Source organism: Pteropus medius, unplaced genomic scaffold (genome assembly GCF_902729225.1).
Source record: "Pteropus medius unplaced genomic scaffold, Ma_sr-lr_union100, whole genome shotgun sequence".
Classification (NCBI taxonomy): domain Eukaryota; kingdom Metazoa; phylum Chordata; class Mammalia; order Chiroptera; family Pteropodidae; genus Pteropus; species Pteropus medius.
The window spans coordinates 1,150,702-1,171,703 of NW_024345481.1; the positions used below are offsets into that span (position 1 = coordinate 1,150,702).

Here is a 21,002-nt window from a genome sequence, read left to right on the forward strand (position 1 = left end):
TCGCCGTGGCCGCAAATGACGGGCCGGAGCGCTCCCTCGGGCTACGGCGCTCGGCCCCGCGGCGGTCGGGACCGGGGAGGCGGCGAGGCGCAGGCACCCCCGAGGCGGGGCGTCCGGTCTCCGGGCGGCGACGCTCTGGCCCCCCGCTCCCTCGATGGTATCGGCGCCGCCGCCCGGGCCGCGCGGTCCAGCCGCCAGGGGGCGCGCTGGCGGGCGCCGCGGTCCCCGAGCTGCGCGGCCCGACTCGCTTCCGCCATATTGGATGCCGCAGCCGCTGCTGCCAGCGCTTCCTCCTCCGTCTCCGCCGTGCGCTGCTGGTTCCTGCGGCCCGAGCCGCGGGGAGGTGAAACAGGAGCCTGTCAAAGGAAGAGGAAGAAGGGGGTGGAGAGGGTAGGGGACAGGGCTGCAGGGCGGAGGGCCGAGACGGAGCGGGGCGGAGGAGAGAAGGCGCCGCGGCCCAGCCCCTCCCCCGCCCGCCGCCGACCCGCCCGGCAGCGCCTGTGTTCCCCAGATCGGCGCTGCGCCCGCCCTCGCGGCCATGCCGGGGCCTCGCTGCCCCTAACGGGTCCCTGCCCCGCCAGGGCCTGCCCTTCCCCTCCCGCCCCGGGGTCGCGGCAGCCGGGCCTCGCGCTGCAGCCCCTTCTCGCGGCTGCGCCGCCGCCTCCGTCTCACTCTCCCCACCCAGCGTAGTGGCCGCCGCCTCTTCCGCCGCCGGGCTCGGGGCCTCAGCATCGACAACATGGAGGCTGTGAAGACCTTCAATAGCGAGGTTGGTATCGCAGTGTAGCCTCCCCCACACCCGGGACGAGGTCAGCCCGAGGAGGGTGGGCGCGGGCCTGCGGGGCTTTGCAGGGTGGGGCGAGCGGCGGCCGGGCTGTGCCCGTGGGGGGAGGGGTGCCTCTGAACCCCCGGCGCCCCTCCCCCGAGTCCGGGGGGAGCGCTGGGGGAGGGCCGCCCCGGCGCGGAGGGAGGTTCCGGCGGCTCCAGCGCCCCACTGAATGGCTGCGGGGCGGGAGGCAAGGCCCCGTTGGGCCCTCCCCGCAGAGGCTCCCGCGGGTCCCTCGGGGTCAGTTCCGCCGAGGCCCGGCCCGCCCACGTCTTATCGGGAGTGCGGGGTTTTAACCGCACTTGGACATCCCTGCCCGGACCTCCCTGGGGTCCTCAATGAGGCCGGCACCGACCGGCGTTAGTGCAGGAAGAGCACCTACGGGGGTGATGATCTGTAGTCACAGAGCATATAGTGTTTATTATCGAGATTTGGTGGCTAGGTAACCTGCCAGCGAGGGGCTTATGCTAACGGGATGGTTGGTCGGGAAGCAAGGTTATTCCGTGATTTATTATGTTCTTCCCCTCCCCCGCCATCCTCACGACACACACAAATGGTAGGAAGAGGTCTAGGTCTGTGCTTTACGAGAGGGAAGATGCCGGGGAAGCATTTCCTGTGGGCTGCTTCACATGTCAAATCTAAAACTAGATTTGAACAAGCACGTGCCCAGTTTTCACTGATTGAATTTATTCATTTGAAGGGAGGCAGGTTTTGATAAAACATATTAAAAAACTTTTTAACTCCGACGCAAATCGACCCTAATTCAAACGTTAAACATAACAACATATCTACGCACTGGAATTATCCTAAACTTGTACGCCTTAGAAAAAAATCTAATGTGATGTTAACTAGATTCGCATAAAATTTATGAACTTTTGATGTGGAAGTGCTAATACTTTTAAATAGTATGATTAACGCAATCTAATTTAACACAATCTAATTCACCTTTTAAAGTGCCAGACCTGTAATTCCAAGGGGACAGTACTTTCAAAAGCTGTTTTACAATTTTGTTTTCTACCGTTCGCTCTCTTGCTCTCCCTCTCGGTAAGAATTGACATTTGGGAAGCTTAGATAAAAGTTCAATAACATGTGAATTGAACTCTCCACATTAAAGTAGATAGCAGTGACAGTTATATGAAAACAAGCACTTTTTTTGTAGAGAACTTTTTGAGTACTGGATTTTCTTTTTCCTTTTTTTTCTTTTCCCACTTCTTGATAGAGTAATAGACTTGGGACTCTTTCATTTTGTTTATGAATTTATAGCTGATAATTTGGGGCAAATTATAAAATTTATAAATTTATACACCCCTCAGTAGTGTATAGCGTTTAAAATCTGGACTAAGAATTACTTAATGATACAATATGTTCCAACTTAATAGTTTCCTGGTTGTGCAGGGGAAAAAAAAAACCCAGTTCTATGTAGCCTTTTAATTTGCTACATAGAGTGCTATAGCACTAATCGAATGTTAGTTTTTTAAATTATATAAAGAAAATTTTTGCTTCCACTGCAATTTTCTATTCTCCACGAAGTTTTAAACAGAGTTCCTTTACGTGGTAGAAACATGGTGAGCACACCTCTGTGCTTGGTCAGGTGGAGCACAGTGGGTTAGAACTGTTAACAGTTGGGTTTTCATTTCAGTATTGACATGAAGTATGAGGGGCCTAACATTTACATGGCCTTTCACCTCTTATCTAATCTTTATGACTTGAGATTTGTAATAGTATTCCCATTTTAGTTTATGTAGCACTGCACCCTCCCCCCACAGACTTCAGATAACTTAAAAAAACCTTTTAACTCTTACCAATAAACTCAAATTTCACCATGTTTGAAAGTGAAGTTACCTTAAAAGTTGTAGCAATATGGAATCAGACAGTTGAGGAAGGGAAATACATTGAAAGAAGATTCGTGAGAACAATATGCTTTTTTTTTTTTTTAATTTAAACACAAAATACATAATCTTGTTAGGTTTTTTTCTGATTGCTGATTTGAAAATTTTGTCGTTGCAGGTAAACATATTGGAAAATAGTTCAATAATATTTTCCATTAAACATATTGCAAAGTACAAAAATAAATTTGAGTTACAGGATTAGAATAATAATTTTAGTGAATTTGATTTTTATCCTTGGGCTGAGACCCCTTTCTCTGCTACATTTAAAGCTCTCTTTGAAGCATTGAATTGTGAAGAAATTCCATTTGTTTTATAAGGCACCAAAATTTAGCCCTAATTAAAATTAATGTTTGAAATGAGATATTTTGATATTGCATTTACAGTGTTTCATTTAAAATATGAAATGCTTAGCATTTGTGGCTTGGTAATTCTCAGGTTTTTCAACCCCCTCCTCCAATTGATTTGAAAGCAGAAACATGCCACAGATTTTAGTTAAGAATATAGCTTTTTAATTTGCAAACGGTGGATCATTTTCAATCTGAAAATCTCTACCTTATGCACGATATGTATGAGCCGTGATCGGCATGTCCTGTAATTTCTCAAAGCGATTCTGTAGCTTCCCCACTCTTATGTTCAAAATCACTGTCTGAAGTTCCTTCCTGTAGTAAATTATCATGAGTTAAATGAGGATGAGGCTCAAGAATTGATCTTTAGGTGCCCACTGTGTTAGTTTTGTGGAAAAACCCTAAATTTCTAGTTAAGCGTCATAATTGTGATGAAAGTTAATCCTGTGGCCACTAACATCAATTCCGAAATGAAAGTTTGTCCAGATTGAAATATTAAGACTCCCTCCTTGACCTGAGCAATTAACTCTAGGGGAATTATCATATCCTAGTTGCTGCTGCTCTGAGATGGTGGCATTTACTCGTTATGAATATGAGACAGTCTCATATTCATCTGCTTACATCTGAACTCCTTTAGGACCACAGTTGATTACTGGATTGCAGCAGTTTTCACACGAGCCGCATATCTGTACTCTGTCCTTAAGAATGCCGCTGTGTGGAGGTCACAGTAGAGTTTTGTTTTTGAAAAGAGAAAAGCAATGTATGACCCTTTCCTTAGAAAATTATAATTTAATTGTACAGGTCACTTTCATGATATAGGAAATCCTAACTATGTGGAAAACATGAATATGTTATACATTTGCTTAGACAAGAAAGTAAGTGGTGGAGTTTTCTCGTGTGTTGGATTCTTTTAAATTTTAAGCACTTAAAAAAACAAACATAGCCCCAATACCATTATTACACTTAAAAAAGTTAATAAATCTTTAACATAATCAAACTCCAGTCAGTGGTCAGGTTTTTTTTAGATTCTTGGTATAACATTGCATTACTATGGTCGTGTTGCCACCCCCCGCCCCAGGATCCATTTCTCTTGCTGCTCTGAATAGGATGAGTGGGAAGGTAAAGGGTCAGATATGTAGGTATGAGATGTGTCAGAAAAATTACTGCCATTTAATTTTTGGACTTACCTTGGTTCATCAGTTCTGAGAGGATCCTAGTACCTTTTGTCATCTTTAAGGGGCCTAAATTCTTAGTGTTTTGTCTTTAGGATCCTTTGGTAGTCAGATAGCTTACTCTTTAAACTGTTCCAGGATGTAGACTTTCCAGAATCACTTTCACACCCAGTACGTTTTTGTCTTTCATGCCTTGTGTCTCACATCACAAGTGAAATCCCATCTTCGTTTTACTCCATTTCCAATTTTGTATCCAGAGGTTTTATTTGCCTAACTACAGGACTTTTTATTTAGAACCTTTCCACAAATATCTAGTAATAGGCATGGGTTGATAGAGAACAGTGGGAAAGGTAGAGGGAGGAATAAAAGCATGTGAAAAAAAATTTTATTTTTGAATTTCCCTTTGTCTGTGGTTATGGAAAGGGAATTTATGTGAAGCAGCTAGAAAACATTGCATTTTCATCTACCCAGGCATCTCTCGGTTTTCTTTCCTATTTTAACTTTCCAGTGGGAGTTTTGGTTAATTATATTAATCAGGCCCTGTTTTTTGTTTCTACCTTGTAAAAATCCCTTAAAGATGTAGCATACTTAGTGTTATAAAGGAAAGAAGCCTTCACTGATCCCACCCTGCCCCAGTGGTCTAGATCAGGGCTTCTCAACCTTGGCACTAGTGATATTTTGGACTGGATGGTTATTTGCTGCGAAGTGCTGTCCTGTGCACTGTGGGGTTGGTAAGCAGCAACCCTGGCTGCTGCCTGCTATTGTGAGGACCAGAAATCTCTCCAGACGTTACCAGATATCTCTTGGAGGGCAGAATTGACCTTGGTTGAAAATCGCTGGTTTAGGTCTCCTGTTAGTCTTAAAGCACTCTGTACAATGCCTTCTAGTGATTACTACAGTAATAAGTGTTTAGTATTTGTCTTTCCTACCAGACTATAAGTTCCACAAGTACAGTAACCATATATTGTCATTGCTTCATACCCTCGGTGCATAACATAGTGTCTTAACATATAGTATACACTAAGTAAAGATACCTTGAATGAATGCACAGATGACAGACTAGGTAGCTGGATGACCTGGACCAAGGCAGTTAACATATCTGGACACATTTGGTTTTCTTCTTCATAAAATAAATGATTGATTTTTTTAAACCAGTATTTAAAAAATTCATAATACAAGGATAATTGAGATTGATAATAATGATTTTGAGACTATGATTTGAGACTGTTATGGTCTTTAATCATTCAGGATTAAATTTAAACATTTTTTTTGGGCAGGTTGAAATTCATGTGATATATATAGCTCAACCATTTTATTCTAGGCTTATGTTGAGTTTGTAATAGTAATTTTGATTGAAATTTTGGGGACATCTGTATTGCCCAGTATCCTAAATAGTCATATTTTATGATCACTTGCTGTTTATTTTAGAGGTGTGGTTGACTTAGAACTAGTGATAATATTATTCTTGTACATGGACTTTCAGATATCTCTTTCTAGGGCCAGTTTTGCTGTTAATTGGACAACATCTAACTCATAATGGTATGAGAGAATGTAATCAACATTGACCTTGAACACTGGCTGAGCTCCTAAGCTCTTAAGTGAGCTCCTTTTATCTGGTTTTGTTTTCTCAACATCTTTCTCTACTCCTCTCTCTCAGGATTGTGCCTCTACTCCTGCTTGTACAGACTGCTTTTCCAGCAGCATGGACACAAGAAGCATAGTAAGATGATTATAACCCACATAAGGCAGGCCCTTTGGAAAATATTAGGTTTAAATTCGTACTGAAATGATGTCTTGATTATATGGGCAGTGCTTGGGAAGTAGAATAAAACTTGCCCACTTAGTTATCTTAAAGAGAACATGCAAGGAGTAAGTTGAGTTCACAAAAAATAGGTTAAGTGAAAAAGAAGTTATATGCTTAATAGTGAGCATAAATGATATGCTGTTGAATTTACTTGCATTCTGCTCCACATAATTTTACTGTATTATTTTTTTTTTTGGTAAGCAATATAACTACCTATTTAATAATGAGTAAATTACAAACCTCTTAATTTCATGTTTGGAAATAAAATACATCTTATATTTTGAGGAAGTTCTTCAAACTATAAGATGACAAATCATTGGCAGATATGCTGCAGGAATAGAGAAACAAAAACAGTTAAATCAAATATTTGATTTTCTGATTATAGAGGAGCAGATTTTGGTAGAAGTACTGTTATGAGAAATAAGTGCTGATGAGAAATGTTTTTGTAGCCTGCGATTTCTTATCTGAGTTAATTCTATCTCAAGTTTGATTGTAAACATACATTTGCTCTTTCTGATACTGATTTTATGCATTTAATCTTTCTAATTCTGCTTTACAAGAGTTTCCGATAACACCATATTTTAAACTCGGATAGATATTTTAATGTGTAACAGTATCTAATATAGGTCAAGAAATATCTTAGGAGCGTTGATATTATTTAGTCAGAATGAGGACTATAGATTATTCATTTTTTTTTAAAAGACAGTATGATTATTAAGCTAATATATGCCAAGTTTGTTTTTAAAATAATTTTGTAACTTAATGGAATTTATGTAGATTGACTTGAAACACCTGGGTTTTCATTCTTTCATTCGTTTATTCATTTAACCAATACTTAATGAATGCTTTTACTATATATCAGACATTTTTATATCTGCCGAGATAGTGGTAAACAAGTGAAAAGCTTGCCCTCTTGGCGCTTATGTTCTCATAATCCTTTGTGTGTGGTGGGTGACCTTGTTGCACAGCGGGTGAGGCTGGGCAGGTGCTTCTGACTCTGGTTGGTAGGGCCTACTTGGGCTGTGGCCCTTCTCTCCAGGCTTGGTTCTTTTTGGCCTGTCCTCAGCATTTTGCCTTACGGAGGGAGTCCACATTGCTCGTCTACCATTCAGAATAGAGATTGAGCAAGTAGACTTATCTAAACAAGAATATGATCTTATGTTTTCAACAGTGGTCTATTATCTATTTAAACTCCATTTGGTATTTTGGAATTATAACTCATAAAATACAGCTATTAGGATGTTTTCTTTTGTCAATGAAATATTAGTTTCCACATGCAAATGGTTAAACACATACATTTTTTAAGTGGTGACCAAATATACTTTTCTTTATGAGTTTGGAAGAATAAGTTAATATTTTTATTTTTAAAACAAACTTTTACTTCTTTTAAGTATACATAAAAAAAAATTTGGTTGATTTGATTCCTCAAGGCTCGTTTGAGTAGCTTGTGAGTGAAGGATGAAACAGTTTGGATCTTGTATTTTGTGTAGAAATGGGGAAATGATATAAAGATCTTTCTGTACTGGGTCACAGTATCTAAAAGGTTGACCAGTACACTTAAAAGTAATACACTGTTATGACAGTTACATTTTAATTAAAAAAAGGTTGACCAAGTCTTAGTTAATGGCTCTCTTTAATTTAGTAATGTTTTGGTACTAAAAAGTTTTATAGTTAAAATAATAGATAATAGATACTTGAATTTATTGAAATATTTGAAGTTATATGGGTAAAAAGAATATTGAATAAGTTGAAATTTTTACAGGCCAAAGATATAGCAAATATCTAGTTTGTATAACAGCTGCTCGCTATAATGAAAAAATACCTGGCTTATGTATTTTTGCATACTTTTTATCTTCAAACATTGTTATAAGCAGGCCACTGTAATATGTAGTGTTTTATAATCTGCCTCTCTTTTTTCCAACCATCATATTTCAGTGGCTCGTTATGATAACCTTGTGAGAAAGGTAGGATAGGTGTGATTCCCATTTTACAAATGAGGTAACAGGCCCAGAGAGTGTGTGTGTGTGTGTGTTTAACCCAAGAGATGCAGCTTTGTAAGTATTAGAGCGCAGAACAGAAGGACCTAGGTCTCAAACTCTGCTGCTTGAGAAGTTTTCTTACCCTTCTATGTAAAGGACAACCATCGTTCGATTTTTCACAATTTCTTTTTACTGGCATGATGTCCAAATACGATTTAACTTTATTTTTTCCCACTTTTTAAGCTTTGTTTTTACAACTTCAGATTTTCAGAAAAGCTGCAAGAATGATAAGGAATTTTTGTGTACAGTTCATCCTGATTCCTCTACTAATTATGTTAAGCATATTTGCTTTCTTATTTTTTTTACATACGCATGAACACATGCAAACTTTTTTTCAGAACATTTTGAGAGTAAATTGCAATTCATAATACCTTTTACTTCTAAATAACCTTTTCTAAGAACAAGAACATTCTCATACATAACCATAGTACAGTTATCAAAATCGGGGAATTAACACTGATATAACGCGATTGTTGCACAGCTCATTCAGATTTCACTAATTGTACCAGGAATGTCCTTAAAGAATAAGTTCTACGTCACACCTTGCATTCATTTGTCTCTTTAGTATCCTTTAGTCTAGAGCAAGTTGGTTATTTGTGTCTTTGTCTTTTTTGACCTTTGATGATATTTGATGAGAATAGGCCAGTTATTTTTAGAATTCCTTTAATATAGATTTGTCTGCTGTGTTGCTCCATGATTAGGTTCAGGTTATGCATTTTTGGCAGGAATACCCTAGAAGTGATGCTTGTCCTCTGGAAGTACATGATGTCCATTTATCCTGTTAATGGAGATGTTAACTTTTTTCCTGCAAGGTTTCTCTATTGTAAAGTTTCTCTTGGTAACAACTGTCTTAATGGAAATATTTTTGAAACTATATAAATACTTTGTTACTCATCAAACTTCACCTGTTTGTTTTAGCATTTATTTAATTCTTTCCTAAATCAATTAGCACTAAGGTAGTAGTCATGTGATTTTTCTAAGTCTGTCATTTTACTTATTGGCATTTTGTAAGAGTCTTTTTTCCTCCCCATTTATTTATGTATCTATGTATATCAGTATGAACTCATGGGTTCTTTTGCATTCATTGAGATTTTTTTATTGCATGGATTGTCTCAGTTTTGATCAGCGTGCTCCTTTAGGCTGGCTCCTGTGTTTTTTTGACATCAGCTCACCATTTTTTGAATACTTCCTTATTTTCCTGTAGAGTAATATATTCTCTAAGGAGACCTAGTTTCTTCTAGTGGATATCTATTAACAGATTGGACTAGAAATTATGTATGTGTGTGAACATGCATATATGTATATATACACAGATTTTAACGGTTTTTTAATCCAGTTATTTGCCTGTCTAAAGAGCTTTGAGTTCATCCTGATACCATTGCCATTTCAACATTGAAGGGTTCCCCTTTACCCTTTCCAAATGTGTAATTTCTTCTGACAGTGAGAAAAATGGTTTCTGTATCCACAATATATTTACGTATTATTTGATCAGTCCTAAAATATACAGAAAGTAGTTTCAGAGTTGCTAAACCACATGTCTGTGAGAACAAACCTATTAATTTGTTTACAGTTTTTTGTTTTGTTTTGTTTTTAACTTTAGGGTATGTAGTCAAAATACTGTGTTCAAACATTGCTTGGTTAATTTTTTTCCCTTAATGTGGTTCTGCTATTCATTTACAATATAATTAGGTTCAGTTCTGTTTGTATTCTGTTGTTGTTTTTCTCTATCCGTTTTTGTTATTCTTTGTATGCAACAAATAACAAACTATAATCCTCCTTTAGTTTTTATTAGCTTCAGTAGAATAACCATGTATGCTCTGGTTAAAAATTTTTTTCTTTAACATTCTTCAAATCAAATAACCAGCCATAAATTTGGAGGATTAGATATAGAGAAAGTCCTAGGTGAAAGATGTGCTTCTAATAGCGTAGATTCATTGTGTAGGTGAAAGTAGTATTCAGAAACTTTCTCTTGTGAATTGAATCTTCATTCACAGGGGTCAGTAGACCTTTTCTGTAGAGGACCAGATGGTAAATATTTTAGGTTTCAGGTACCACTTAAGATCTTTTTGCATATTCTTGTCGGTCTTTCACAATACTTTTAAAATATAAAAACTATTCTTGGCTTGAGGGCCTATAGAAGTAGGCCGCAGGCCATAGTTTGCTGAGGCTGCACAGTCTGAAACCTGAAAACTTGATTACTAACCTGCTCCTTATAAATCCGAATTAAAATTGAGCAAGAAGATATATTCCTTATAGGCTTTATAAAGCTTACTTAAATTAAAAACAAAACAACTTAAAAGGCTGCGTTAGTGAAACTACTCAAATTTTTTGAGCACTTAACCATCATGTGCAGACACTATGCTGGATTTTAGAAATTTAATAGTGTGCAAAACAGACCAAAAACAAACAAAAAAACTCCAAAAAATTGTGTAACAAAATCTTGCCCTCATGGAATTCACATTCAGTTTTTGTGAGTGTTTACTGGCAATGCATGTTTCTTTTTTATACTGGCAATGCATGTTTCTTTTTTATTCAGTTAGTGACATTTTATCTACTAAAAGTATTCATAGTAGTTGCAGAGTGAGCATTCTTTCTTGAAAACTTTGATAAAAACAGCAAAAGGGGCAGACTTAAAAGTTTGGCTCATTGCTTCCCAGCTCTCCTTTTTTTGCGAAGTGATTTTTATTTGAAAATGATTCTTAATCATAATGCTTTCAGTGTGTAGCTAAACTAACTCAAAGGAAGAAAATTAAGTAAAACCTCATTAATCGAGACAAAGAATCCAGACTTAATTTAGTGATAAGTACATGTGTATTAAAGACTCTAAGAAATATTATTCAAGTACATAATGGTACTTCAACTAATCTGTCTTTAAGACTTTAATGAATAAATGAGATTGAGAATGGATAGAATTCTCTACTATCCACTGTTAAGGACTGCTGAGAAGGTTGTTGCTTATGTAGTTTTCTTGAAATAGGGAGAAAGTCTCTTGATAATGTTAATATTTATTTACCAATTCTTAAAGCTTAAGAATTGTGTGCAGGTTATCTATTTTGTCCTTGTCTAAATATCAACATTGTTGAATAAAAATCATCAAAGTGCATTTTTACTGTTATATGTTTGTTGCTGAAATGACTTCTATCTTTGAGTAGTTTCTCAATAAGTGTTTGATAAACCAGTAAGTATCCCCCTTTTTTTTTTTAAAGCATTGAGGTATGAGTAACTGCTTTTGTAAGGGTTATTAACATCTTTGGGGTTTTTGTTTGTTTGTTTGTTTTGTTTGTTTTACACCAGGAGAAGTGGTTTTTATTTTTAAAGCAATTTTTCTTATTGAGCAGAATTTTCCAAATTCTTGTTCCTATTCTGTCAGGGAACTCAGAACTTCTTTTAGAAGCCTTTCGCTGCTTTGATTGCAGTTTCAAGAACAAAGGTGGTGACAACCCAGCTGAGGCATATAACATCCTAAAGGAGTTGGCCAGAGGCTGCTACTTCATTTCTTGTACTTTGATTCATTTGCAAAACGAAAGGATTAGATGTCTCAGGCCTCTTAGAGCTGTAGCAATTAATGAATCCGAATAATTCTGTCAGTGCTACCATTGTTTTGCTAATCCTTCAAGATCAACACATAGTTTTTCTATTTCAATTAAAATATCTTCAGATAGCTAGAATGCTATCTGAATAGCCCAGGAAAATTTTAATGTAATAGCAACTAGTGGTTGGAAAGAATGCTAGGAAGTAGCTGCTGGTTGTTTGAGCTTTGTTATTTCTGCATATTTGCCATCTGTCAAGCATTGTATTCTGCAGAGTACACGGGAATTAGATGCCTACATTCTTTTTCTCAGAGAGCTCATAATCTAATGGGGTGGGGGATGGCAGTCGATTTCCACAGTTAGAAGAAGGTAATGTTGTGAATATTATGAAGAGTAGCGATGTAGCCATTATGTACTCTGTGTACACTCTTCTGTGTATATCATGATGTACAGTATGAGGAAGACATTGTGTGAGGCAAAGGATAAAGATCACTTTCAAGGAAATGTCCCCTTTAGGTAGGGGATAGGGTTGGAAAGAGTCATGGGCAAACAGGTAAGGATCTTCTGATGGAGGGAGATTCTTGTACACTATGCACAAGACCTCATTTTTAATCAAAAGGGAGTAGAGAGTCTGAAGGGTTTTAAAAAAAAAGCACAAGTTTTAAATTTGCATATTAGATGATTAGTATCTTTGTAGAGCAGGGCAGGACATGAAGGGATGAGGTTGGGGGGAAGAAGGAAGGTTAAATTAATAAATGGAGATGAGAGGCTCAACTAGGGTGATAATGGGGAGAAGACAGGATGAATGCAAGGGAAATGTAGTGACAATAGGGAGCTGGATATGAGGAAGAAGAGGGTGGTTGCAGAGCTTCGGCTAAGTGACCAGGTAGATAAAATGGCACAGTACCTGTCACTAAGAGGGGCAGGCCTGAAGGAACAAAACAAGGGGGAAAGAATTCAGTGGGAAGTCATTTTTTTTCCACCTGTAATGAAAGAACGATCTTTTGTATGGAAGGAAGATTGAAATCACCCATATTTCAACCACTCAAAGACACTTACTATTACTCTTTTGTTGAATACAGTAGTAGTTCTGTACATCTTGAAGGTTTGGTATCTGTGGGACATTCAGATGGAGATCTCCAGCTGGGTGTATAGGTTAGGCACCTGGAGAGAATAGGCTAGAGATGAAGGTCTAGGAGAGGGTACAATTGTCTGGGGAGATGATGTAGAGAAAGAAGAGAACCAAGCTTAGGGCACAGTCTTGTAGAATCTTCTTTCTTTTTTTTTTTTTTTTTTTTAAGATAAGGCTTTGGTCCTTTTTTCCTATTGTACTGTGTTTACAAATACAAGGACATTTAAAAGCCACTCTGCGTGGAATATGTTTGGCTTTAAATTTTGCTTATACAACCAGACGTTCTTGTGTGCAATTAAAATTTAAGTAGTAAATTGAATGATCTATGAATAAAAGTAAATATTTAAATTTTGTTTAATGAGTCTTTTTTAGAATTTCTTAACATTAGGCCTACTCCTCATTCAGATTTCATTAGCTCCTCATAGTCAAATAATGCTTTACTTTAAATTTGTCTATAATAACCAATTAATTGTGAACATGGAATTGGGAATCTAAAGGCTGTATCATTAGAACTAGAACCTGTATTTATTTGAGAAATTGCAGCTGATATGGTTTGTGGGAATTTGTTACGAAGAGGATTTACAAATGAATTATTTATTCTTCCTTTTATTCTCATTTGGCCATTTCACTGTTACTAGTAAGTCTAAAATTAAGAAGAGATAAAATTCACATCTTTTCATTTGGATGTTTACAAAAGACATAGGAAAGAACTGAAAGGAAGATGGATTGTTTGGATGCCAGGGAAAATTTAAACTGTAGAATCATTATATGTGTGTGTGTGTGTGTGTTTATATTTATAAATTTTGTTTTCTCATGGAGAATCATTTCTGTTCTCTTTGGGTTTAGAGTAGGGTAGCTAAAGACCATGATAGTTGTGTTATGCATTTGTAGCTATAGGCATAACTAAAGTTTGTGGTTCTGTGGTTGGATTCCTTGTTTACTTCCATGCTTAAACTTGCTTTCCAGAAATTACAAATTTTAGAGCTGAAAAGATTCGTGGTAGTATATCATTTAGCAGACTTATTTTATGAATGAAGAGTCAAGACCCAGAAATGATAAAACTTGGTTCAGAATTACAGCTTATCAGAGGCATGTACTTAGCAGCCAAATTAGAAGAAATTTCTGCTCTCTTTCTCAGTTTATTCTTGTTTTCAGTTTTTCCATATGGATTTTTTTAATGAAATTTTGGTAGTGTTTATGTGTGTTAGAGGTAGAGGAGTAGTGGGAATTGGTGATTCTTAGTAGATTATCATTGCTCCATGCTAACCTTGGGCCAGGATAAGGAATGAACTGCTGTTCTGCCCTTGATGCTCATGAAAAAACAGATTGCGGTAGGACAGCACACATGCGGCTGCCAGGAAGTATATACAGAGTCACACCCACTCAGCAGCTTTCTGGCAACTCAGTAAAAATACCCTTGAGTACAAAGCTCACATATCTTCATCTTCATAGAGGAGTGCAGTTCCTCTATAAGCTTGTATCCTTAGCATGTTTTTAATTTTCACAATTTAATAAGAGTGGCTACTTTGTAACTACTTCCTTTAGATTTTTCCTGTTTAGAAGACTCCTGGTACAGGTGTATTAAAGCATGATGGGTACAAAATTAATATGGTTGCGGTCAAAGTAAGATGAGATACATGACAGTTGGCAAGGAGGAAGGTAGCTGTTCATGGTTTAAAAATGGGATGAGAAAGATAAGCTTTAGGATCTCTTAACTATCAACCGTAATGAACAAGTTTTCTAATTAATTTTTCTTAATTTTAGTTTATTCATTTTAAAGATAGGGATAATGAGCCTTCCCTCACTGCCTCTCGAATTGGTTTAAATATTTAAAATATTGGCTGCTTTTGAAATATTCAAAGAAATGGTTTGAATATATAAAATTATAAAATAATTTAATAAAGTATTTGGAAAACTAAATACTATACTGGTTCTAAGTTTTCGAAAATAAGTTTTTTTCTAAAATAGTTTTCTTAAAGAAAACTAAATACTAAAGAAAAATAGTTTAGAAAAAAAAAAAGCCACAACTGGAAACGTTCAGTGTCATCGTGACTATCTCTGTTGCCCTGGAAAATAACTCCGTATTATAACACACTTTGGTACTGGATAAAAGTTTTGGAGATTATTATTAAAATGGAAGTGCCAGATTCTATTCAGCATATTTTCCAAGTTAGAGATATAGTTGAACAAAATTTTCAATAGCAAGAAGTATCAAAATACAGACCATGATGTATTTTGGACTAATATTATTACTGGTTGACACTTATAAGAATTTCAGTGTTTTACTAAATTCAGCAAAGCTTTTAAGAAAATAATTTTAAGTAGTTATGAGGAAGATAATGTATAAAGTATTTCTCATATATACATATAAATATTTACAATATTTATATATCAGTAGATGCATATAGAAAATGCTGGAAGGCAGCCTACCAGCCTTTTAGCAGTGATTATTTCTTAAGAGAGCAGAAGGTAGTAGACGGGATGCAGTGAAAGAGAGCTTCTAATATTTGGAATTTCTCATAGCATTACCATATTACTTTTGTAGTATTTCCCTCAAACCCAAAATATTATGTGTCTTAGTTTTTGGGAGAAGGATGGAGTTGGTCTATTTTATTATTATTTTAATTAAATCCTTTAGAGAAAGGGAATTTCCTTGTTAAGGGTTGGAGGATTCTGAAACCTTGTTGAAGATTGCTTAACATTTGTCTTATTGGGCCATTCTGAAGGTAAAAGTGATGTAGCAGTTGTGATAGTTCCATAGAGATGAAAAGTAATATATATTCCTATCCCTTATTAGGCTACTGCATGTCCGTTTTCTTAGTCTTTGCGTTTGTTGTTCTTATTTCTGAAATGATTTTAGTCTGGTAGGCTCTCGTTCTACTTATTCTCTTTCTGATATTTAGTCTTTAGTATTTTATTCTGTAGCTCTTCAGAATGACTTGGATTTTTGCTTTTCTCTCCGGGGATCCAGTCCTATATCTTCTAGGCATTTTGTGTAAATGTGCTTAGGAAATAGTATTCAAATCACCCCAGATCTAAACTCGTTTTTCGTTCACAAACTTCTTACATTTAGATTTTCTTTTTCTGTCAGTAGTAAAATCATGTTCCCAAACACTCAGATTTGAAAACTGGAATTTTCCTAGGTCCTCTCTTTTGTCTGTTATGAAATCCAACGAATTATTTTTAAAAAGTGTTTTGCATCTTCCTTTCCTTTTCATTTTCAATATTAAATAATAAAAACAATACTTTAGTTCGTGTCCTCATCACTTCTCCCTTAGTTTAAATATGCTTATCCTATACATTGCATATGTGCAGCACTGTGAAAGAGGAAGATTTACTGTACGCAAAGTTGTGTACGATATATTCCCACCGGTGTGTATTGTTTGTTTTGGGTACTCAGTAATTCTTCAGTAGGAAAGCACAGCATTCTGTAGAGATACTAATGTGGTCCCATTAAGAAATAGCCACTTCTTCAATTCTTTTTAAAATTTCTCTTTTTAAAGAGAGCTTTACTGATGAATGTGTAAATTGTTTGGAAGCAGAATCATAGCTGTAACAGAAATGCTCTTTTTTTCCCAGTTAGCCCATTTTACTTCCATTTACTTTATTAAGCCTTTTTTCCTATTGTTTCCAACTAGACGTACATTTCATTTGTCTGAATACCTCTCCCAGTAGCACTTTTTTGAGGGAGAGGGGAGCTCTAAATTATGCCATTTGTTCTTGTTTTCATAAGGTCCTCATGGATCCCCCAATTTTTGCATACCGCTTTAGTATATTATTCCTCTGTTAAATATGGGAATGTGAGGGGAGAAAAACAAAGATGCTGAGACACTGATAGTTAAGTAAATTGTTTCCATACACACCAGCTTTTTAATATACACATGTCAAAGTAGTGTCTCCAGAAAATTACCTGTGATAACATTTTAGAGACCTTTGCGGTCACTAGTGAATTGTCAGAGCTGACAGTGGTAAATCTCAGAATTCTAAGCATTACTATATTATAGTGGTGGTATGTCTGACTCTCCCCTCACCTCAGTAGGTTGTTAGAGATGTGGGGTGAAGGTGTTCATGTTATTTTTTTGTTTACTGAAGGGCTTAATATTGTGCCTGTCTACAGTAGTTAATGAGTGATTGTTGGTTTAATTTAAGTCACTGTGTAGCTTTGACTTTTATAATCAGTTGAATTTGGCTTTGTATTTTCCAGTTCTTTATATGTTTTAAGTTGATTTTACCTCGATAATAAAATTATTGATCTGCGTAAGAATATTGTGAGTCCTTGTGATTAACTCTCAAAGTCAATTTGAAAATAGTATGCAAGGATGATTATTATACAACATTATAAATGCTAACGGATTATTTCAGAGTGAGACATTGTGCTTTGAAATAGTTTATTTCTGTGAATATTGGTGTAGAATTATAGATATAGGGTTGCAAAGCTTACTAAAAGTAAGGTTCAGGTGGGAAAAAGAAGAGAAATGTACATGATCACCTTTGGCTTTGGCATTCCACTTCTTTGAGCAAAATAGATTTATTGCACTGAATTGAATTTAGATGTGAAGAAGCTGGCTAAATTTATTTTGCTAGCTGGTATTTGGTTCCCTTTGGAACCCAGTAAGCCACTTTATCAAAGTTAAATCAGCATATATTTGAATACCTACTAAGTGCAAGGAACTGTTTTAGGCATTGTGGAAGATATGAAAAAAAAAAAAAAGATGCTGATATTGGTAACTGTTTATTGAGGATTTACAATGTGTAAGGGCAGTGTTTTCCAGAGTGGAAGGAATGCCTGGAGAGATGGATGGATGGATGGACAGATACATGGAGAGGGAAGTAGAGTAAACAGAAAGTAAATTAGGAGCAAAATAATTCACATCGTGATTAGATTGATATGACATGTAATAAGCAGGTGTATAAGTTACAGGATGAGGAGTATTTACATATTATCTACACATAAACACACATACGTGCATATACCATTGATGGAAGGATGTGATTTCAGGTGTGAACCTTATTCCCTTTTCTCATTCTTCTGATTACAACAAAGAAAAAAAAATCTGAGTTATGTATGTCTTTTGCATCTTTAGGTATTTGTTAACCTTTAAAGACACAAAACAAAGATTGATTTTTTTTAACCTAAAAATAGTTTTGTTTATATTCCACAATTTGCTCAAATACTGGTTGTCATAAACTTTCTACAGTATATTTTAAACAAATTCTTCATGTCTTGACTGTGACTAATGGAACCTCAGGGAAATAGTTTTGTATGTTTTTATAGCACAATTTGTACTAAAAGGATGGCAGGTTGTCACATGTAGCCCATGTTGGATTCTAACATGACATTTAGTGAGTTTTCTGATATGGACCATCCCTTCAATGCTGAAGGGAACACATCTGTTGCAAGAAGTGATTGTAGATGTACACTCTGCACCTTCCAGTTTTTCTGTTATCTTCTCAATTAATGTGGAATCTTGTGACTCGAATTAGATGCCAAAATGTTCCTTGGAAGCTTAGAAAAGTCTGATTTTACTGACAGATTTTCCTTTAATTCTGTCTGTGTATTTGTTATTTTTACATAGTAGCCAGCTAATAGATTCTCGACCTTGATAGGTGTGTGGAATTAGCACAGCTGTGACACCTATGGTGTGTGCATCTGGAGTGGAGTCTTGGATTAGGTGCATCAATCAGCCTAAAATACAAACAGATGTCTTCCTGCAGGAACAGGGCTCACTGAAACAGAATCTGAAACTTTATCGTATTTTTCACTTTCTGTGGAGCCTGCACGATAGTTTTCCATTCCAAGTCTTCAGACAGATCTCAGTGCACTCGAAGGTGATCTCGAACTGGAATGGGTTATAGAAAGGAGAATGGTTATCCAGAGCCACATTGTTTACTTGAACCTTTGCCATAGTTTGAAAAAACACAAACAATGGGGCCAGGGGCTTGTTCCAGCACATGCAAAGTCCAGGCCCAGTCGGGCCCAAAGGTTGCACCTTAGACTCAGTCTTTGACAAGCAGAATTATCCACCAGAGAATTTAATCATGTTTAATTGTTCTTGTAATTAATTTTAGTATTACTTTCTACTTATGGGCTAGAGCAGTGTCTCAACATTTTTTTTTTTTTACCATAACTCACAGTAAGAACAGTTTGTCGTGAGCCAATAGTCACAAATGTAAACATAACAGAAAATTTCACCCAAGATTAATCAGCATAATTTATGTATTTTTGCTGTGTTCTATTTTAATTGGACTAGAATTACCTTGAGAATTTTCATCTAGTGGGTTAGTTAGATTATGGCTTGAAGAAAAGTGAAAGACCATTCTAGGTAGAAAGAATGGCATGAAATAGAAAAAAAATATATGGTAGAACTTTTGTTCATTTTAATTTTAAGAAAGTTGTCTATGCCCAAATTATACTCAGTTGTTATTACAAATATTTTTCTGAACAGTATTCCTGGTCTTGTTTTTACATTTAATTATTATATACGTAAAGTTGTAATTGCAAATGTTTTACATTTGTCATGTAACATTAGACATTTTCATATTTGTACATTAATAATGTATATATTAGAATAACTTATCTCTTAGTATACCTTACAAGATCTTTCTTCCTGGACATGTGTTTTTTTAAAACTGTCGTAAAATGTTGATGTAAAAATAATCAGGATTATGGTCTTTTGCTTAAAATATGTAGTCACCAGTAAATGATTCTACAGCGCTTGTGTTTAGCACCACACTGCACTTTTTTTCCAGATATTGTAATTTTTTTCAGTTACGAAATTTTCATTTTTTTGTAGTTTTTCTTTCTCTGCTGAAAATTATCTATGCATTTTGTCATAAGTGTCTCTCCTTCACCCTGCTGAGGATGTTTATGACTTAAAAGTCTTTAACTGATAATTGCAGCATCATTGTCATCTTGGTCTTGGCATCTGTTGCTTATCTTGTCCTCTGAGCAGTGTGGACACATTGTGTGTGTCCGTGTGTGTGTGGTTATATTGAGGAAGTTTGGCTTGTATACTGGACATTTTCAATATTGTAGGAGTGCATGAAATTTTCTGAAGAGTGTCAATGTTCGTTTAGCAGGCATTCAGTGTGTAAGTTCTGTTTGCCATTTTGTGGTGATTCCATTCTCACTTCGGTTTTCAAAGCGTTAATTCTGTTTAGGTTGTGCCCAGCACATGTGACACTCAGGAGATAGTCTCTAGGTGTTGGGTTTACACAGATTTTAGTTCTCAGAGCCTTTGTTGAGCTTCTTTGGCACCGTTCTGGGATGAGCCTGGGACTTAAGTTACACAGAATGAGGATGTCCGCTTCTCCAGCTCTCTCTGGAGTTCCCTGTGCTGTGTCAGATTCTGGGATACCCTTTTCTTGTTCTGGCCAAAAAGTCAGATTTCTCTCCCGGTTTAGCCTTCAGAGTGAAATAGCAAGAAAGAAGAGGAAAAAAATGCGGACTCCTCACCATATTTTTGGATAATAGGAGCCTCTTCTCTTGGCTCCTCTTTCTGGGGATGGCTCTTATCTTGGGGTTTTAGGTGCTGGTGTGGCAACAGTGGCTGCCCTCCAGTCCTTAGAAGGGCCAGGGACACCTCCCCTTTCCCAGAGCATGGGCATCCTTTTGGCTAGGCTAAGGGAGTTTTCCTCTCATTGTTTTGCTTCTGGTATTGACAGCACCCTCTGATTCTGCCAGCTTTGGGATCAAAGCCAGGAGATAATAGAGGAACAGGAAACACCGTAAAATTTACCTCAACACCCACACACGGCCCCTCCCCCGCTATCACTGGTCATTCAGGTTTGACTGCAGCTCCAGTAGGCCTGCTGTTTTACTTTCCATGGTCCTCTCTGGTGGTTGCTTTTGTAGCCTGGCGTTTTAGTTGTACTCAGTGTGAAAGAGGCTGCAGTTGACTTGCTTCATCTTGACTCACTGTAACTCTTGTGTATATTTTTGAGTATTTTTTTTAACCCCTTTTAGTCCAAGGATTTGGAAAAGATATAAATATGTGTGTTGAATTAAGGGACCATACAAATAAGGTTTTGTGGTCTAATTTAGTTCTTTATATAGTATTTTTTGGGAGGAAGAACTGATTACAGTTTTTCCTTATCAACAGTTTTAAAGTATAATTTAGATTCTCAAATAGCTTCTTTTTTAACAGTATTCAAAACCTTAGACGTCTGCCATGCTTGAGAAATAGATATTCTGCTTAATAGAATATCTTAATAGAAAAGGTTAATGATCTGAAAATGCTTATATCCCACAGGAAAGGATAATTAG

At 37.0% G+C, this 21,002-nt stretch overlaps 1 protein-coding gene and 1 pseudogene across 20 annotated transcripts in view; one reads left to right on the top strand and one right to left on the bottom strand.

Annotated features, from left to right (window-relative positions):
- Positions 1-242: 242 nt before the first annotated feature.
- Positions 243-21,002, top strand: part of SCAF8 (SR-related CTD associated factor 8) — a 191,470-nt gene continuing 170,710 nt past the window's right edge. For 19 of the 20 annotated variants that reach the window (XR_005655139.1, XR_005655140.1, XR_005655141.1 and 16 more), the window contains exons 1-2: positions 243-769; positions 5,889-5,951. Coding sequence is in view for 2 of the 20 variants with exons in the window: in XM_039873864.1 (XP_039729798.1) it covers positions 740-769; positions 5,889-5,951 (93 nt within the window). In the remaining 18 variants the exon portion in view is untranslated. The remainder of the gene's footprint in view (positions 770-5,888; positions 5,952-21,002) is intronic. The other variant, XR_005655157.1, reaches the window with a different exon arrangement.
- Positions 18,188-18,834, bottom strand: LOC120611404 (histone chaperone asf1a-A-like; annotated as a pseudogene).